This window comes from Pipra filicauda, unplaced genomic scaffold (assembly GCF_003945595.2).
Source record: "Pipra filicauda isolate LSUMZ 115617 unplaced genomic scaffold, ASM394559v2 scaffold24_size8852520_pilon, whole genome shotgun sequence".
Lineage (NCBI taxonomy): Eukaryota > Metazoa > Chordata > Aves > Passeriformes > Pipridae > Pipra > Pipra filicauda.
Window position 1 is genome coordinate 5,299,989 of NW_024104365.1, and position 18,021 is coordinate 5,318,009.

The following is an 18,021-nucleotide window of genomic DNA, read 5'->3' on the forward strand; positions in this document are numbered from 1 at the left end:
TAGACAATTTTTTCTTTTCATGTTGGCACTTCTCTACTAAAATTTTACTTTGCCCACTAGTTCGCCTGAAAACAAGTGTCAAACAGAGTTCAGCTCCCCATTACACAGAGCGAGCTTTAAAGACAGTGATCCGTGGCAGGCACACAAACAAACACAAGGGTCTCTGCCTTTTAGATAAACCCATTTTCCTCCCCCTTCAGCCGGTAAACAGCTTCTGGCTGCAGATTTGGTCCTATATAGAAGAGATTTTTAAGATGCCAGCTGACCTGTCCAACAGCCTGGTAATCCTCAAATCATCTGCTCACCATGCTCACATGGAGATGTCACCAAAAAGACATGTTGACAACCTTGTGTTGCATTAAAGATAAGTCTGTAAAACTGCCACTGTGTTACTCAGTTCAACCTCACCACATGGTTGAATAAAACTTCCCCTTCTGACAAATTCAGAAAGACTGTTGACAAAAGAAGATTGTATGGAAAAAAAAAACTTTTGGTTTCCAGTTCGATTTAGATTACATTGACAGTGATCTGTACAACAGCTAGTGAACCCTTTTTAAAAAATAAAAATAAAAAAAAATAACAAGTTATTATTTCAGAATTCTGAATGTTCTTTCCATGCACATTCTCATGGAATGCACTTTAAACCATCCAAATACCATATTTTATATTAGTATGAAGCTAAACTATTTTAATCAGTAACAGATTTATGTCAGTTATTCAGTTTTTACTTTTGTCACGGAAAGTGACAATTCTCAGGTCTTAATAAGAACTCGTATGGCAAAAAGTCAGTAATTTAGTGATGAAATACAAACTGTGATATTATAAGCATCTATGAATCCTTCAATCAAATTTTGCATTGAGTAATAAATACTAATCTCAGCTAAACTGTTTTGTTACACATACAGCATGCTCTGATCCCAAACAACTCCTTAATCCACTATTTTAATAATAGTCTATGGATTAAGGGATCTATACTGTATACTGATGCAATGTATTGAGTTCAGGTTCTATAGATGAATATTTCTGTGATCCATTTTAATGGCACACAAGCCATGGTAGCATTATGGTGTCAACAAGCCTGCAGATTATCTCCTGACTTTCAAAGCATCTTGCAGGAAAGCAAGTTTAATGGATCTCCAAAAAGGTGAAAACATTATCAAATCTATGGGAGGAGAGGACTTTAAAATGAAAGTTGAGATTCTATAATTACCAACAAGCATTTATATATTACCAGCTATAAGATATACAGAATGTTTTGAGTTTTGAAATCTGTCAAAATAACAATGTTAAGAAGGACAGTCTGCTTTCTTGGCCCTCTCCTCCTCTACACATGCATCACAATTTTCTCCTAGCATCCGCATTTTCTTCTCACAGCTTGCCAGTATTTCATGTAGGAAATCCATCACGATGGACTTTACTCTTTTTAAAAAAAAATTTGCTTCAAATAGCTCCATGTCTGTTATAGTCCTGCTTCTGAACTGTAGTATCACCTGCCTCACGTTAAGTAAAACTGCTTGTGCTGGTGGCAGAGATTCTCCAGCACCACGTAAGGTAGGGAAGTGTCCCCACCACCCAGCTTCACCTGGCAGCCTCACTAGGTGTTTAAGGTTATTTTTCTCAAGCCCTGCCTGTAGTCAGGGAAAGGACACACTCCTGCAGGAGTAGGAGTTGTTGTTGCTCTGAGGTGCCCTCTTCTCCTTGAGCAAGAAGGGTGTTGAGGTGAGCCCAGGCAGGCTGGAGTCAGTGCCCATAGTCAGCACCACATCCTCTGGGAGAGGCATCGGCACTGCTCACAGTCCTCGCTCTGGGCTAAAGTGCTGGGACTCCTTCTCCACAGTGGGCATTGTGTTAGCAAGGCCAAGATAACACATGCAGGGGAGAGCATCTTGAACCATCCCCATGCATCAATCATCACTACGTGACCAGCTAATACAGGAAATACAGCCCTGCTCCAGTCCAGTGAAAGCATCTACTCAATGTACAGCGCCAAATGAAATGTGGGGACTTGTGAAGAATGAGGAAGAAACCAAATACAGAAACCACACCACTTTTGTAATAGATCACCGGCTCCCACTTGGAGGATTGTGAAGCACATCCCTCCAAAGTCTCTGAAAAACTGTTATCTCTTTTCCCCAGTTTCATCCCCCCACTCGCTTCTAATCTCCCCCATCTAATGTACAGAGCACACGGGGTGTGTGCTGCTTCCTAGCATGAAAATATTTTGACTTTTCTGAATTCCAGTGATTTCATAGAGCCACTTTTCAATAATCTCCTCCCAAAGTTGCTTAGTACATAACAGCAGCCAAACTGTACGGCAAAACAATTCATTGTAATGTTCTTCTGATGTTGGGAATTCTTCATATCACTTACTGAGCATTTTCTTTAGATTACACCTAGACCTGTTCTCGTAGTTTCTACTCACTGCAGCTTCACCTCAGCTACTGGCCCTTTGTTTTTTTCCAGATGCTTCTCCCTTTTTTTACTTTCTTTTTCCATCTATTTATGATACTTACCAGCATCCCCAGCTTACTGGGGAAGAGTTTGATTTCAAAGGTGGTGAACCAAACTTGGACAAACAACCTCTAGATAACATCTCTGGTGAGGAGGTTGGGACAGGCAAGGGATATTTATCTTTCTTGAGGAGCTTCCTGTGATCTGGGGAGGATCCAAGAGCATAAGGCTGTGGATTTCCTCTGGTTCAAAAGGATGATGGTAGCAGAGGCTCTCTGCCCTCCCCAAGAGGAGGAAACAGCTGCCTGAGTGGTGCTTTGAGATGGTTGAGAAAGGGAAGCTGGGATGCTTTGGGCCCTTCAAGACTGCAGAGAGAACTTTTCTTGACGAAATGATCCTGTCTCGATACACCAGGGCTATTCAATCCGTTTTCATTAAAATCCACTTTCCATCACACTAAATGCATAGGTTCCAGATGATGTACTCTACATGGATTTATGGTGGATTAAAACACTACGCACTGCTGAAATACAACATGCACTGCACTTCCGTTAAACATAATAGTGCAATGAATAGAGATTGGACAATTTTTCACCCATGAAAGCTATACAGTGTTTGCTGGCTTATTTTTAGTCTTGTATAAATAAAGTTTTGCAGGAGGTCCCTAAGATTTTTTTATTGTTGGAAAGCAGGTCCTTCCTTTGGCTCTCCTTCTCCTATGGGAGTAGATGTGTAACTTGAGGGAGTGCTGTGAGCTGCCTGGTGGCATAGGAGACACTGCAGGAGAAAGCTCCCACTGGGTGACAAGTGGTCTCGGAGCCAGGAGGCAGCAAACACTTGGGCAGGTAGGAGCTCAGGCCCAAGGTAGCGTGTTTACCACAGGAGCACTTTAACACTGCTGGCCAGCAAAACTGAGTGCCTGTCAGAAGGAGGCACAGAAATGTCAGCAACAGTGGTGCCGGCAGTTATTTATTTCCCATTCTTGCACAATGAGCTGAGGAGGACACCCCTTGGTGTTCAAAACACCAAGAGGAAGGCACAACATGCCTTGGCTGTTATGATGCTCATTTCTTTCTTGAAAATCAAAGTAAATGAGTGTAAAGAGGACACTGGACACTGACATGCAATAGCTTCAGGCAGCAGCACAGGTCTTTTTTCTGCTCAGATTCCAATAAAAAATTATTTATTTTTATCAGCATGGCTTATTAATAGTTCTACAGTACTCCTGTTCTATACTGCTTCTTTTTTCCTTTCTCATTCAAAAATACTTGCTTTAGTCACTAATCATACCATTAAGAGATCATTAAAGAATTAGAAAATGACTGTAGAAAAATGACCACCACATATTCTTCCAAAATATTTGATTTGCGCTTTCGTAGCAACCTTATGCTTTCAACATTTCAGAAGATACAAGACCAACATTACAAAAAAGGTGTTTGAAATATGACAGTTGAAAAAAACAGTGTACATGAAATGTATGTTGCAGCACTGTGGCCGGTGGGATGCTTTGTTGAAATAAGAGAAGGAAAACCGGTAAGCACTTACCTGTTTTTTAGACTACTTTGCCTAATCCATTATAGTTGCTAAATTATTTTCAACAGCACAGTCTGTGAGTAATTCAACCTTTGTAATTTGTTTTCTATCTGAGAAGATGCAGGATTGCTCTCTAGTTCTCTCACATTCAGCTGAAACACTTGTGCAGATGAGTTTTTGCAAGGAAACACAAAATCCAATAGCACCCACAGAAGTATCGTAACACTGATGACCAGCCTCCGATGAGCCCAGTGACCCTTTCCTGCACATATTCTTCATGTATGTATGGCTCCAGGGGTCTTAGCCCCAACCATACTGTTGCTATAAGACTCACATCCTCACAAGCACCTGCTACTTAACTCTTGAAGATGTCAGTGGGAGTTAGGCTCATAAATACTTTCTGAGCATCCTGGAAAATGTTACAGTGGCTTGATCCAATTAAGTGAAAACACAGCATCTTTAAAAAGTCTTCCAATTTTAAAAGGGCAAGACAGATGAACAGTATTTTTCCCAGAATACAGAAAGGAAAAGACAGTAATGAGATTTAATTAGTGTCCCTGTGCTCCTATGATCATTTACAAGTCAAAGGGGCATACATCGTTTGGACAATGCTCTCAGGCACATGGTGTAACTCTTGGGGCTGTCCTGAGCAGGGCCAGGAGTTGGACTTTGATGATCCTTGTGAGTCCCTATTCAATATAAGGATATTCTATGATTCTGTGATTTGCATTTTGGGGGCTCTTCCCCTGTCTGGCTGCACCTCTGCTCACATCCTTTCCAGGCTGGCATGGGGGGTCCTAGAGTGACATAAGCCGAGAGGGTCTGCCAGGTGCCACACATCTCTTTTTTTCCCCCCACTGCAGGCCATCCTTATCAGCAAAGAGGGGAAGGAGAGCATTTTGTACACCTGGGAGTCTTGGAGCTGGAAAGGGAAAAGACAAGTGGGGTGCCAGAAAAGAAATCCCTTGTTCCTACAGAAGTAAGAGAGGGGCAGGAGATAAGGCTCTCCTCCACCACCTCATGCCATATCATCTCTCATGAGGAAGCTCCCCAAGGAGATAAGACTGGTGGGAGCAGGGGGTGAAGGGAAGGAGGCATTAGTGACAGGAGGGAGAAGAAATAGTCTCTGCCACAGAGTTCACTGGACCTGTGCTGAGAAGGGTTAACCCTGTCATGCTGCTGTTGATGACAAGAAATGTTTTTTTGTTATCACGGTATGTCAGATTCAAGTGGTATCACCCATGACTTGCACGCAAGATTACAGAAGGAAGGGAAGCTGAGTGCAGGTCACATTCATGGTTCAGCACAGCTCTTCAAAACAGTGTATTTCATTTTTGCTAGGAGGGGAAACTCACACTTTGCTGACACCACTTCCCACTAAAGTGATTCTAAGCTAAACTGGAAAATTTGTACACAGCCCTCTGACAAAGAAAAGCAAATCATGTCTTGGAGAAAGAATAAAGATATACAGCAAAACTCAATGACCCTAGGAAATAAAGAAGCTCTTTCATGAAGATCTAAACTTGACCCACATGGATGTGAACCTGGGTTTTCTGAGGGGTGGGGGCTCTGGTTTGGGGTGTTATTTCATTATCTTTCTCCTGTTTTATAAAAGCAGTAGAATCTGAGTGCCTTGGGGATGTCTCTCACGTGGCCAGACTTGGTCCAAAGTGGGCAATGTGTTCAGCGGTTGTGGGAGGGTGGGGATGGCAGATGACAGGACAGAGAGGGTGGCATGATCCAAGCTCCTGTCTTTAGAAAACCTGGTTGAAATATCGACAGTATTGGAGGAGCTTGCTGGGACTATGCTTTGTGGCCTCCTGCACATTCAAGCACAGCAAGGAAAATTATATTCTCAGTCCAGTTTTGGACTGATGGAAAAGATAATCAGAATCCTTGTTTCATTTTCAGGACCCTCTTCTCAAGTTCATTTCCTTCCTGACCCCTCCGCTGCTACTTCATACATTACCCTTGGTCTCAGCTCTTTATCCTCTGCAAGAACCAACTACTCCCACTCATGGCAGTAATTCCCACACTGAGAGGTGGGAATCCCAGCCAGAACTGACCCCTGAAGCTGGGGGCATCTGTGCCAAAGGCCTCTGCTGCAGCCACAGGCTGACCCACCACTAAGGGTCAGCCAGCATTACCCCAAGCATGTGCTGGCTCCAGCAGCCTCACCACAAACACAGTCATAGGTGTAAGTTCTGCTGTGCCAGAGTGCATATCCCGGCGGGCCAGCAGACACTGTCTGGGCACAGCTGACCACCTCACCACTTCTGTCCCTGACAGAAGCCAGAAGATAAAGGGCCATTGTGTACGTCTCAAATTCCAACAGCTGGATGGCTGTGGAGGCAACCAGGGACCGTTGGTAATAACAGACAAGGACTGTCGGTAGTAACGCTCCGTTAGAAAGAACATACCCTCACCAAGTCCGGGAGGCGCCTCCGGAACTCCAGACATCCCATCACTGGAACCAGGACTGGTGATTTCCTTCTTTCCTTCCTTCCTTTTTTTCTCTCTTTCTTTTTCCTTCTTTCTTCCTATCTGTCTTTCCTTTCTTTTTCTTTTCCTTCCTTCGTTTCCTTCTTTATTTCTTTCCCTCTCTCCCTTTTCAATTCATCCCTTTCCTTCTCTCTCCCCTTTCACCCTAACCCTCTATCCAAAGCCCACCGTCTGCTTAGATAGCAGCTCAGCGGCACATCAATTTCCATTCCAAGTGGGTAATTTACTAAAAATCTTTGCGGTTTTTTTGCGGACCCTCTGACTTCTGTCGTTCCTTTCCACCACGAGCATTTACGGATCCTGGTTATTCCCTTCCCCTTAAGGGCGCTTCGTCACAGGCAGCTGCGGCGGACGCAAGCCCTCCTGCCCTGCCGGCTCGTGGGCTGGTGGCCCTGGAGCAGGGAGGAGAGGCGAGAGCGGTCCCGGTGTCCCCCGGCGGGGGCGAGAGCGATCCCGACATTCCCGGCGTTCCCGCCAGGAACGTCCCCGGTCAGCCGCTGCGCACGCCCCGCCCCCGCGGTGACGTCATGAGCGGGCACGTGGGGAGGGGGCGTGGCCATGGGACCGCCCCCGCCGCGGCCAATGGGAGCCTGGGGGCGTGGCCTCGGCGGTGGCGATGGCGGCGGTGTGGCGGGCCCTTTGCCGGGCTGGGCCGCGCGCGGGGAGGCGGAGACTGTGAGTGACGCGGGAGCGCGCGCGGCGGGCGGGGCCGGCGGACCCCCGGACCGCCCCCTCCTCCTTGCCGGCTGCAGGCGGCGCTTGGGGGTCTCCCCCCGACACCCTCCGAAAGCCGAGGGGCCCAGGGCGGGGGGGCAGCAGGGCCCGAGGACGCCTCCCCGAGGACTGGGGGGCGGCGGCGACTCCCCACAGCCGGAGCTCTGGGGGCTGCTGGCGGAGGGCTTGGCGCTCGGGCACGGGGAACGTAAGAATGGAAATCTGCTTCCTGGTGTGAACAGTGTCCCTGCCCACGGCAGGGGGGTTGGGACGAGGTGGTTTTTAAGGTCCCTTCTAAACCAAACCATACTGTGGTTCATCCAGCTACACAAAATCCCCCGTGCCTGGTTGTCTGCTTTGGTGCAGCTCCTACATGGGAACTGATCTGGGTCTTTCCCTTTCCTGCAACCAGCCTTGGATTCTAGTGGGCTCCACATGGCTACCGTGCCCCATTTTCCGCAGGGGAAAGCAAGGGACCAGACGGACTGGATCCACACAGTTGGCTTTCCCCTTTCCTTAAGAGCATCCTATGTTACCTCCTCTATCAATGCCCCGCTCTAGATGGAGCTGAGGATTGCTGAGGATTGGTCGTGGTTTGGGCAGAAGCGAGGCTGTCCCAAGCCCCCTCAGCATCCCTCATACTGGCCTTTGGGAGACCTTTGTGAGTCCAGAGCGGTGCTGAGACCCTGTGCTCTTGCCGTGGCAGTGGTTGGATGAGGGAGGGTTTTGTAGGCAACATATCTACTTGTCAAGGGACCAAAATCACCAGGTGCTTTCCTACAAGTGGGTGAACAGATGTCAGGGCTTGGACTTTGGGCAGGATGCTAGGAAAACTGTACTGTAAATACTGGATCCCCATGCCAGACAGTTTGCAAGATCAGGCTCTGAGTGCTGTATGCTGTGTAAGATGAAGGCTTCACCACACCTTCCTCCTGGAGATCTGTGTAGGTTTGATGTCCAGCTTTCTGCCTGCAGGTGTGGGCCTGCATGTTCCCTGTAGACAGAGAATGACTTCTGCCAGAGTGAGTGATTTAAGAGAAGTTTTCAACAGCACTTAGAGCACTTTTTTTTTTTTAATACTGATGTCAGGAAGGCAATCAAGTGAAGCTTTAAATTCTTGCAGTCTCTGCTGAGACCACAATACTGTAAATATTTCATAGTTGAGTGACAAAAGCCTAAGCAGTCTATAATAACTGTAACATAGATGTTACCGGGAACATGCAATATTGATGCTGGTGTTCTTGGAGAACCTCAGGGACAGTTGGAATGCCTTGTGTTCTGCTAGAGGCAGCGTGAAGAGCCCAGAAAATCCACGTCAGCCATTCCTGCCCACTATGTCCTGCATAGTTCCCAGCATATCTCCTTTAGCACAAGATCCAACCAGTTTCTGAAGACAATGCATGCATGTACATGCCTTTTTCTTTCTTACTTTCCCCCTTTTTTCCCCCCCACGTTACTGCAGAATCAGAAATGCTATGCCTTGATATTTCCGATTATGAGGAATTTTGAATATTTATACTGTGAGGAGGAGTCTACACAGTGTGAGGGCAATTGGATGATCACGTTTATATGTTCATAGCACCTGTTTAGGGCTGGGAGAGGAGGCTGACTGCATGCCCATGGTGAGGCTGTTCTCTTCCAGCTGTGGTCAGAGGGGGCTTCCTTGTCTGGTGGTGCTAAGGAATCACTATCCCACTGCTAGACTCGCAGAAGAAATGATGGCCTCCCTGTGTTGCCCCTTGTCATCAATGCTTCTGTGGAGCGCAAGAGGCCACTGGGCAGGTGGAGACCACAGAATTTTGGGCATTCAAGCAGCAGAGACCACGGCAGGATGAGGCATGAAGAGTCCTTGCTTACCTTTAAGCTAGGCATCCATGTGGCTGTGTGCAGTGGGGAGAGAAAATACAGGAACAACTTCAAATGTCAGCAATAGCTGAACATGTTGGTTGGATTTAATTAGCACCTTCCTGATCTTTAGCAGCAATTGGCAGGTGCCACTGTGTCCAGACCGTGGTGCCTGGGTCCTACAGTGCTCACTGCCATGTTGGGCTGGGACCCTAATTATAGCAGGTACCTCCAATGTAGTGCAGCTGCCCTTTCCAGCCACTGCCATTCTCTCTTTACTTGGATGTTGCTGCCCCTGTGAAATTGCTGGGCAGTGCTGCCCTGAAAATGTGGACCAAGTATTTATGTCATTATCAGGCAGGTGTAGCGTACCTGTTTTTGATTATTTGCAATGTTCCAGAGCCTATTGAAAGGCTCTCAGACCTGTCTGTGAAAGATTTTTGTTGTGTTGGAAAAAGTTAAAAATCCTGCTGTTTTTTTAACTTTAACCATCAGCTGTTTTTTAATAACAAATGCAGCTGGTTTTTTCTGTTGTTGTCAAGAGCTTCCAATGTGTTTTTAAAGACAATGTAAACATTAACTATGAAAACTTCCTTGCTGACAGATGTTTGTGAAGGATTCTCTCTTTGCTTGGCAATTATGCTGCAAGAGAAGAGCGTTGCACATGTAACCATGATCACCTGTGTGCCCTCAGCAAGCCAAGGGCACTTTTGCTACACCCATGTACAAGAGGGGTTTTTACAGGTATTCATTTACATGGCATATTCCAGGCAGATCCATATCCACATGCCTGTACTAAATCTATCAAAAACGGTGTCCACATCTCAGTGGAACACTACAGAGTATGGAATATACAGTGTGGGCACATGGAGTGTGTTGATACCAGCATGCCTGCTAGGAACAAAGGAGCCTGAAAAGAGTAATAACCCCGTGTCGGATCTTGTTTAGGGACTGCGCCGACGTAATTTAAAATTTCTATCACTGGGAGTTTCTTCTCTCATCCCTGATTGCCATCTTCCCTCTGAGGAATCCACCGCTTCTCTTTCTTGTGTTTCATGCTCCAAGTTTGTGTCTGCTTGGCAAATTAGTGAAGACATTTTTCATGAGTTGGACACTGGAGGGTGCTAATGCAATGGGAGCTGAAATTGTTCTAGCAAATTAAAGGGTACCCCTTTGTTACTTGTGAAATAGTTTTATTTTTTGTTGAAACGTTTAAATGGAAAGACATGAATCGTGGTCCTTACCAGTAGCTGATCCTGCTCGGTGTGTGTAGAGCTATGACAAAGAATATCAATGAAGTGATGTGTATGTGAGGCATTTCTTCCCTGAACCTCTATCAAAAAAACATTCATTTTATGTTCTACACATTTTTAAGTGTGTCTTTTGAGATTATGGCCTCGGGGTGAAAATTATGTGAAAGTGTGACTTTCTAGTGATAAAACCACTTTATCTGGGAGAATTGTTGAGATGTTTCTACACAATCTGCTTTTCTACAAGGTCACTTTGGTTCACCTAAACTAATACTGTCGGATTGCTAGTGAGGTGAGAACCTGATAGTAGCTCACACTGGGGAGGGAGGGGACACCCTGAACACTGCTAATCAAGTCCCTGACATTGTGATCCTCTCTCCGGAGATGTTCCTGATAGAGCCTCAGTTTACCTTTCAACCACCATTGCTAGGCCATGTGTGAGGGAGAATGCAGGATGGAGCCTTTCGTCAGCCACTGCTGCTAGGGCAGGCAAAGCACATTACAAAACTGAGCCCTAGCTCTGGTGTTTCAAATTTGCTCAAACAGTTTTGGCAGGTTAAAATTACACTGGGAGGACTTACAGCAAAGGAGGTATTACCTGTTTGCTCTGCTCCAGCTTTCTGCTGAACCAGGTCTCTGCTCTCCTCTGCCCTTGGCAGAAAGACACGGGGGCAAAATAAGCTCCCCATTGTACACTCTGGCAACTCCATACTCGGCTTTAAGGACTGTGAAACTACTGCCTGAGCCAGTTTTCATCCTGGCAGCAGCAGAGGTATGATGATGGGTAATTAATGCTAATGAGAAGCAGGGTGCAAAGCTGAGCACGTCCAGCTAACCACCACTGGCCCCCCAACTACTCTGCTTAAAGCTTACGCTGTTCTGGACAGTCCTGCATGGTCCTACCTTTGCAAACTCATTGCCCAAATGAAAGTTGGTATTTGTAAAATATGGGAGCAAAACAGAATTGGCTACAAATACATTTTGCTTAGAAGCCTTTCTTGCTCAATATGTGTGGGAAATGCATTACTCCTCTATCTCATTCCTTTTGCAAATGGATTGCGCTGTCCTCTCCTGGAAAATGTTTTTATCTTGCTGTATGATATTGGCCAGGTTTTGTTCTCTCCCAGGTGTTGCAGTTTGCTTACATATGGCTGCTTCAATTTTTATTTCTTTTAAAAATATACCTTTTTTTTCTGAATTCTTCCTTAAACCGAAGATGTGTAGGAGCATTGGAGAAAGAGCCTGTGGATGAGAAAACCAGAATCTCCTGTTCTCATACCAGTGGAGACCTGCTGTTCATCTTGCAAACAGAAGCATGGACAGTTTCACAGCAAAGTTGCTTAGGTGTTTATCAGAAGCAGCAAAAACATATCCAACTGAAAGTTTACACTTCTATTGCAAAAAGTTTTAGTAGCTTACCAGAATAGGGTTATAAGGAAATGTGAGCCGAAAAGCTTTTAAAAATCATTGTAATAAGTGGTGGTACTGAAGACACTCTGCTTAAGGAGAGATAATGTATTTATTCTAAGCAAACAAAAAGAGATCTGCTTGACAGTGTGTTCGTCTCGTTTACCAGCTTCTAAGAGAGGTCTGCTTCTTCCATCACACCTCCACACTTGCAAGCAGAGAGCCAGGCCACACATCCTGGTGTAATTTCAAGAATGGACATACTAGCTGCAGTGCCAAAAGGATTTGAATTTGTGCATTTTATGTAGGCGGTGCCCTAATTTATCCTGGGAGACCCTTCTCTGGGAGAGAGGCTTAACAGACCTTCCACCAAACCTGTGTGTGTGATTGCATTGAGTTAAACGCTGCCAGCTGCAGGATGGTATCTTGAGGTCCAATGCCACCCCTGCGTGGTGGCCCTGTATGAAAAAACAGGGCACGTGTTCCCTTGGTGGGTGCTTGGTACCTTCCAGCATTGAGCCTTCACTCACTTGTGCAGTATTTCTCGGCTACTCATATAGGCTGGGTGAGTGGGGTCCCTGGGGTTTTCATACCTTTTGGGGAGATTGGGCTGCTGTACTTGAAGTCTCTTTTCTTAAGAGCCATTCTAGCAGGCAGAAGCCCCTTGATGCTAAGAGCTTTGTAGGGTTTCTGCTGATGAACCCCTGTGTATCTCCTTGTTTGGAAAGGGGAAATACTCAATTTTCACTTACTTTGTTAGCCGGGCTGTGCATGGAAGTGTTTATTCAGCCACTACCTTTTTCACATTTTCCTCTCCTGCCCCATGAGGCCAAGGAGCACATCAGGTCTGCAGAACTTCGACTGCAAATGGGTGTGGAGGTCAGCTGTGTGGTTACTGAGCCCCTGGATGTTGAATAAATCCCCTTCACATTTTTCCCTTATTTTCTCATTGGACCTATATTTACTTCTCAAGTCTCCCTATGCCCTTTAAATCTCCCGTCATCATTGGTGTAAATAGGATTTGCCTGTCCCTGTGAAATGGGCATCACTGTGACTGCCTGCCTTGCCTTCTCTAACTCTTCGTGGGCCAGGGTTGTTCAGTTTCATGGGCTGAGGGGCCAAACCTGCTTTCTTCTCTGCCTTTTTAATTAAAAATGGTTGGCATCAGGGACTTTGCAGCAATGAAAGGGAAACGATGAAACTTTGAAGAATTTGAGGCATAAAGTTGATCTCTAAATTTTAATGTACTCATTGCACTTAAACAGTTGATACATTTTATTATTGAGCATTCAGGTGACCTAATTTCCCTTAGTACTGTACTTTTAGCTTTATACATCTGCACCTAATTTGTAAAAAAGGACTTAATGAGAAACTTCAAACAGTTTAAATGTCAATTACAAAGAAAGCGAGGTTTTAAAGTTCCAGTAATCTGTCCATATTGGTCATCGAAACATGATCCCAGGTGGACGTTAATTCAAGACAGATGGCATTCCAAAGGCACAATTACAAAGAGCTTATATATTTTCAACACTAACAAGCTGTCACGCTATGTTGTAGCTACACTTCCAATACTGTATAAGCACAATTGCTGCTTTATCTGCAGTGGACTCGGTAATAAAGGGGTTTGATTCCCCACTCTTGATAGTGTCAGTGGGATTTCGGAGGGGGGCTGAACTGGAGAGCAGGGTTAGTTAGTGTGAATATCTTGCATTTGCTTAGTCTGTTGGGTCGGAGGCTTATGTTTGTTTTTATGGTTTTTGTTAAGTTAGTGAAATGCTCTTCAAAGGAGGGGAAATATTGAATATGGACATAACACGACTAGCTCATCACAGTTATATTTCTATTTCCTAGATGTTTGCAGTTAAAAAGTCATCTGAAAGCCTTTGGAGTAATGCACATGTTACTTGGAAGACTGAAGTCCAGGGGATTAATAGTGGCTTGAATTGCAATGGTGTAAATGGGCAGCAGCTTGGCTGCAGCCAGGCAGGAGTACTACACCCTGTGTAAAAGGCAGCTTGAATTATTTTCAGTTTCTGAAAGTATTCCTAGGTCCAAAGGCAGAGGTGGAGGAGCTGGACGAAGCATGTTCAAGGTAGGGCTTCCGTTAGACTGAAGAATCAACATGTGGTATAGTTGATCTAGTTGAAGTTATCCCTGGCCATGGCAGGGGGGTTGGACTAGCTGGCTTTTAAAAGTCTCTTCCAAAGCAAACTATTCTATGTGGTAGATGGCAAGGATGTTATAAAAGGATGATGTTTGAGTTGAGCTGAGAAGTGATCTGTGCAGCTGAACAATGAAAGCTAATTTAGCAAAATTTCCACTAATTTTTTGTTTGTTTCTTGAAACCAGGTCATGAAAAAGCAAGACTTGCATGTCTATGACTAGACAATGTTTTAATAAGCTTTAAAAATTCTGTGCTGTTAGCAGCAGGATTAATAATGCTCTCCAGGAATGTTTTTAAGCTCCTATGGGCATGTGTATCCTCTAAGAGATGCTGAGAATGAAGAGCTTATATTTCTGCTCATTTATTTACCTTTCATTGGAAAGTGGAGAAGAAAGCAGAAAGGCTAAGATGTTCATCCTCAGAAGACAGGAATTAAATGGTGAGCTTATACTCTTTAATTTTTGTTTTTCATTAATGAATGTGGTAAATGTGTTTTTGAAAGCATTTTACCTGGCTTGCATTTTTGAATGAAATGTAAGTGCTATTTGAAATATGCAGCTCGCCAACAAGTGAATTGGACTCCTGAGCCGCACTTGAAACAAAATGCCAATTTTACCTACAGTTTTACTAGGTTTCCTGGTTTATGCAGTGGCATTTGAATGGCCTCTAGTAATTGTTTTTAGCAGGAAAAAAAATCAAACAAAAATGAAAAACACAACCCAAAGCTCATTAGCACTGTATTTGGCATGCCATGAATCGTTAAATCTTTATATAAATGCAGAAGTAATTTGTGACAAACTAAATCCTTTCTTTTTTCCGAAAGACTTTCTTCTGACTTTTTGTTCATACTGCTGAGGTGCAGTGTGTTTTCCAAACATTGGATATTATTACCAGAATTGGGGCGTAACCAATTAATGTTTTAATTAAATATTATCTATAATCCTTGAGTGTCAGATATGCTTAGTGGTGATAAGTGAATAAAATTAGGTGGAAAACAAAAGGCAATAGATAAATAAATGCTTAGATAGGGTCTTTTTTACCCAAATTTTTTCTAACCTAAATTTGATGCTAGCGTGTGTTGCTCTCAGGTGGTTTCCCCATGGATTTTCCCAGTCCTTATCAGGGTAACATACTGCAGTCTTTTTATTTAGATCAGGCTTCGCTTTGAGAGTTAACTAATTGTTGAAGCCCAAGTGGGAAACTTTCTTGCACCTGGAAAATTAGGAAAGCAAAAGATGTCCGCGTCCTTTCCCTGGTGGTTCTTCACCTGCAAATTTGAACTGCAGTGGTAATAAAAGTTTTGTGGACCTCATTTTATGTGAGATCATTAAGCGACAGGAGAATTCAGGACTAGTTGCCCTTCATAATTCAGGACACTGAAAGGTGCCATTTATAAGCTCGAAGTGCCTGCAGGAAGGCAAAACAGGCTTGTAAAACCCATACTTGAAACCCTGAAAGGGAACCGGTTTGTACTGCTGGCTGCAGCCTTGGAGTGGCAAAATTGCAAAGGTGGTAGGGATTTGGTTTAAAAAAATGAAAAAACACCTGCCTCTAATAGTTAATGTAACAGCCTGGATTTTCACACTTCTTGTGTTGATATCTCTTTTGTCCAAAATGACCCCAAAACATCCTGAGCAATGATACCAGTAAAAGCCTTATCAGTTGTACTGCCCAGCTGTTGGGCTTATTATCTTTCTTGCTATAGCCCACTGTTTTGCTGAGCTGTTAATTTGGCGATAAAATAAGTTTTTCTTGACCTTTTAGTAATATTTTGCAACTGGTGACCTTTGCCCCTGATGGAGGCCAGGCATTTTGTAGGGAGAACTCTTGCCACCTTTGCTTGAGAATGAGTAGCAGCATGTGCAACACTTCAAATAAAAGGGGTGATATACCATCATACCCAGTCATAAAAGTGATTGTTACAACTAACTCTAAATGAGCAGTGTAATCTGCAAAATTCACAATATACTGCAGCTTTATGGACTTAGAAAACCTGAAAGGCAGCTCAAGGAAGCACTGAGCCCAGCGTTCATTTTCAGAACAGGTACTGCTTTCCCTACCTGCTCCTCTGTTACTCCTCAAATAAGAGCTGGAGCCATAATTTTAAAGTTTATGACCAAAGTGTAGCAATTTCTACCCAGAATGAGGTATCCGTATCTGTAATCTCAAATGGCTGGGGCTCAACTGTCCTAGTCCAGCCAATATAAGCCAACTATTTGTGGTCACATTAACGTCCCATGACTGAAGTTACTTGGGTGCCCATTTGTGCCACGAAAACCTAAATTCCAGTGAAGACAAGAGCTGACTGCTCATCAAGTCTACCTGTAGCATCTTTGCTTTATTAATCTGTATTAGTTCCATGCCTGTGTGCTTATGCACACCAATTTTAGCAGCACCTGGCTATACAGTGTGGTGTCCAACCTGTCATCCCTCCTTATGTCAATCGCATAGGAGCTGGTGAAGCTCTGGCTATGCTTCAGAAGCGTATTGGTATTATTCCATGATACTTTCTGATGCTGTTTTTGTTACCTGGATTGATGTGCTCGAGATCCCAGACGCTGCACTGAGCTTAGTATGACCCCAGGACCTTTGCAGGATTGACTGCAGGACTCAAACCTTTATATCCACTATTAAAAGGCAGTTATGTGACTGTTTATGTTAGAACCAGTTGCTTTGTTGCCTGTGCACGTGCTGTTCCTTGACAAAATTTAGTATTTTTTTTAATTTATGGTCAAAATGTGATGCATATACTTACCGGAGTACCTTGCTCTGCATAAATGGCCTGGCTGCCTTCAGTCACCACTCAGATTTCTGTGGGAGAAGAGAGTTGGGTTTTTCTGGCTTTCTGTAGGGATGTGTTCATGGCAGCATTCCTGTTATTTCTATATTTTCTCTGTAAAGGACATAAAGTTTCTAGATGGCATGTTGTCAGTATATTTTTAAATGACATTTTGGGGGTATTTTTCATATAAGTTCTCTAATTTGTAATACATTTCTGGGTTTTGTGGGTTCTTTTATTTAGGCTTTATATATGAATGCATGCTTTGTGGGCTTATTGCCTTAAACATTCACTGGCTTTTGTTAAATCTCTAGCAATACTGAAGTACTGAAGGTGCTTTGGGCTGGGTCAGTACCAAATAATGTATTTGGCGTACTAGAAGTATAAAATTTGTTTTCTTACTGAGTGGGTTTTTTTGAGAAGTTGATAGATGTGAAAACCATTTAACAGCTGGGGTTTTTTCTTCCTTTCCTGTTAAACTGAGCTACTGAGGAAATCTTCTTACTGCTACATGCTGCAATATGTCAGAAACACTGTTATGTTATAGTTGCATCATTATCTAAAGGAAAAATTGAGTGTGGGTTTGAAGTCGACAAGTGATGAAAGTAGCCCTGAGGTTGTCAATTAGAAAGCCAGGGCCTGGAACTGATAAGTTAATGGCTAGTTCCCTTCACACCCCCCTCGCTTTGCTGCCTGCTCCCGCCTCACCCTGCAGCAACTTTACTGCTTGAAACAGAAATAAAAGGCTCCTGTTGCTTTGTGTCCCAAAATTTATCTCACTGATATGATTCACTTAAATTCTTGGCTGGTTGCAATGTTCTTAGTATGAACAGATAGTTAAATGAGGAGAAATGAGATGTAACAGAAAATACAAACTCAAAATCCTCCCACCCCCCGCTTTTTTTAATTAGTTTGTTTATTTTTGTTTAAATGTTGAACTGTTAACATGGTTGTTTCAGACCATCATCTTGCAGTACACACAGCAAATTTAGCAGCAGTGCAAAATTTTAACTTCTACCATATGTTTGTTTGCAAGTTTTAAAACCTGAAATTTAATGGCAGCCAGTGGGAATCCATGTGTTCCTGTTAAAGGCAGAGGGCAACACATGTGGTTTTTCCTGAAGGGAGATACTGGTTACCAAAGTTTATGATATAATGTAATATAATACAAAGTGTTTCTACTTTGCTTGGGCAGGAGGGAACGAACGTGTTGGCATTTCTCCTAAGGAACACATGGGTTTAGATAAATAGATAAATTATGGAAAATAACAAACGGGATTTATTCAGATTTTAATCATTCCTGGTGTTCTAAGTTGTGAGAACAACAGTAACTTTATGAAAAGAGCTTTAAAGTAGTATTGGAAGTAGATGTAATT

General features: G+C 43.8%; 1 protein-coding gene across 3 annotated transcripts in view; it reads left to right on the forward strand.

The window, feature by feature from the left end:
* Positions 1–7,101: 7,101 nt before the first annotated feature.
* Positions 7,102–18,021, forward strand: part of CLYBL (citramalyl-CoA lyase) — a 170,022-nt gene continuing 159,102 nt past the window's right edge. For all 3 annotated transcript variants that reach the window (XM_039382009.1, XM_039382010.1, XM_039382011.1), the window contains exon 1: positions 7,102–7,161. In XM_039382009.1, coding sequence (XP_039237943.1) covers positions 7,103–7,161 — 59 coding nt within the window. In that variant the 5' untranslated portion in view covers position 7,102. The remainder of the gene's footprint in view (positions 7,162–18,021) is intronic.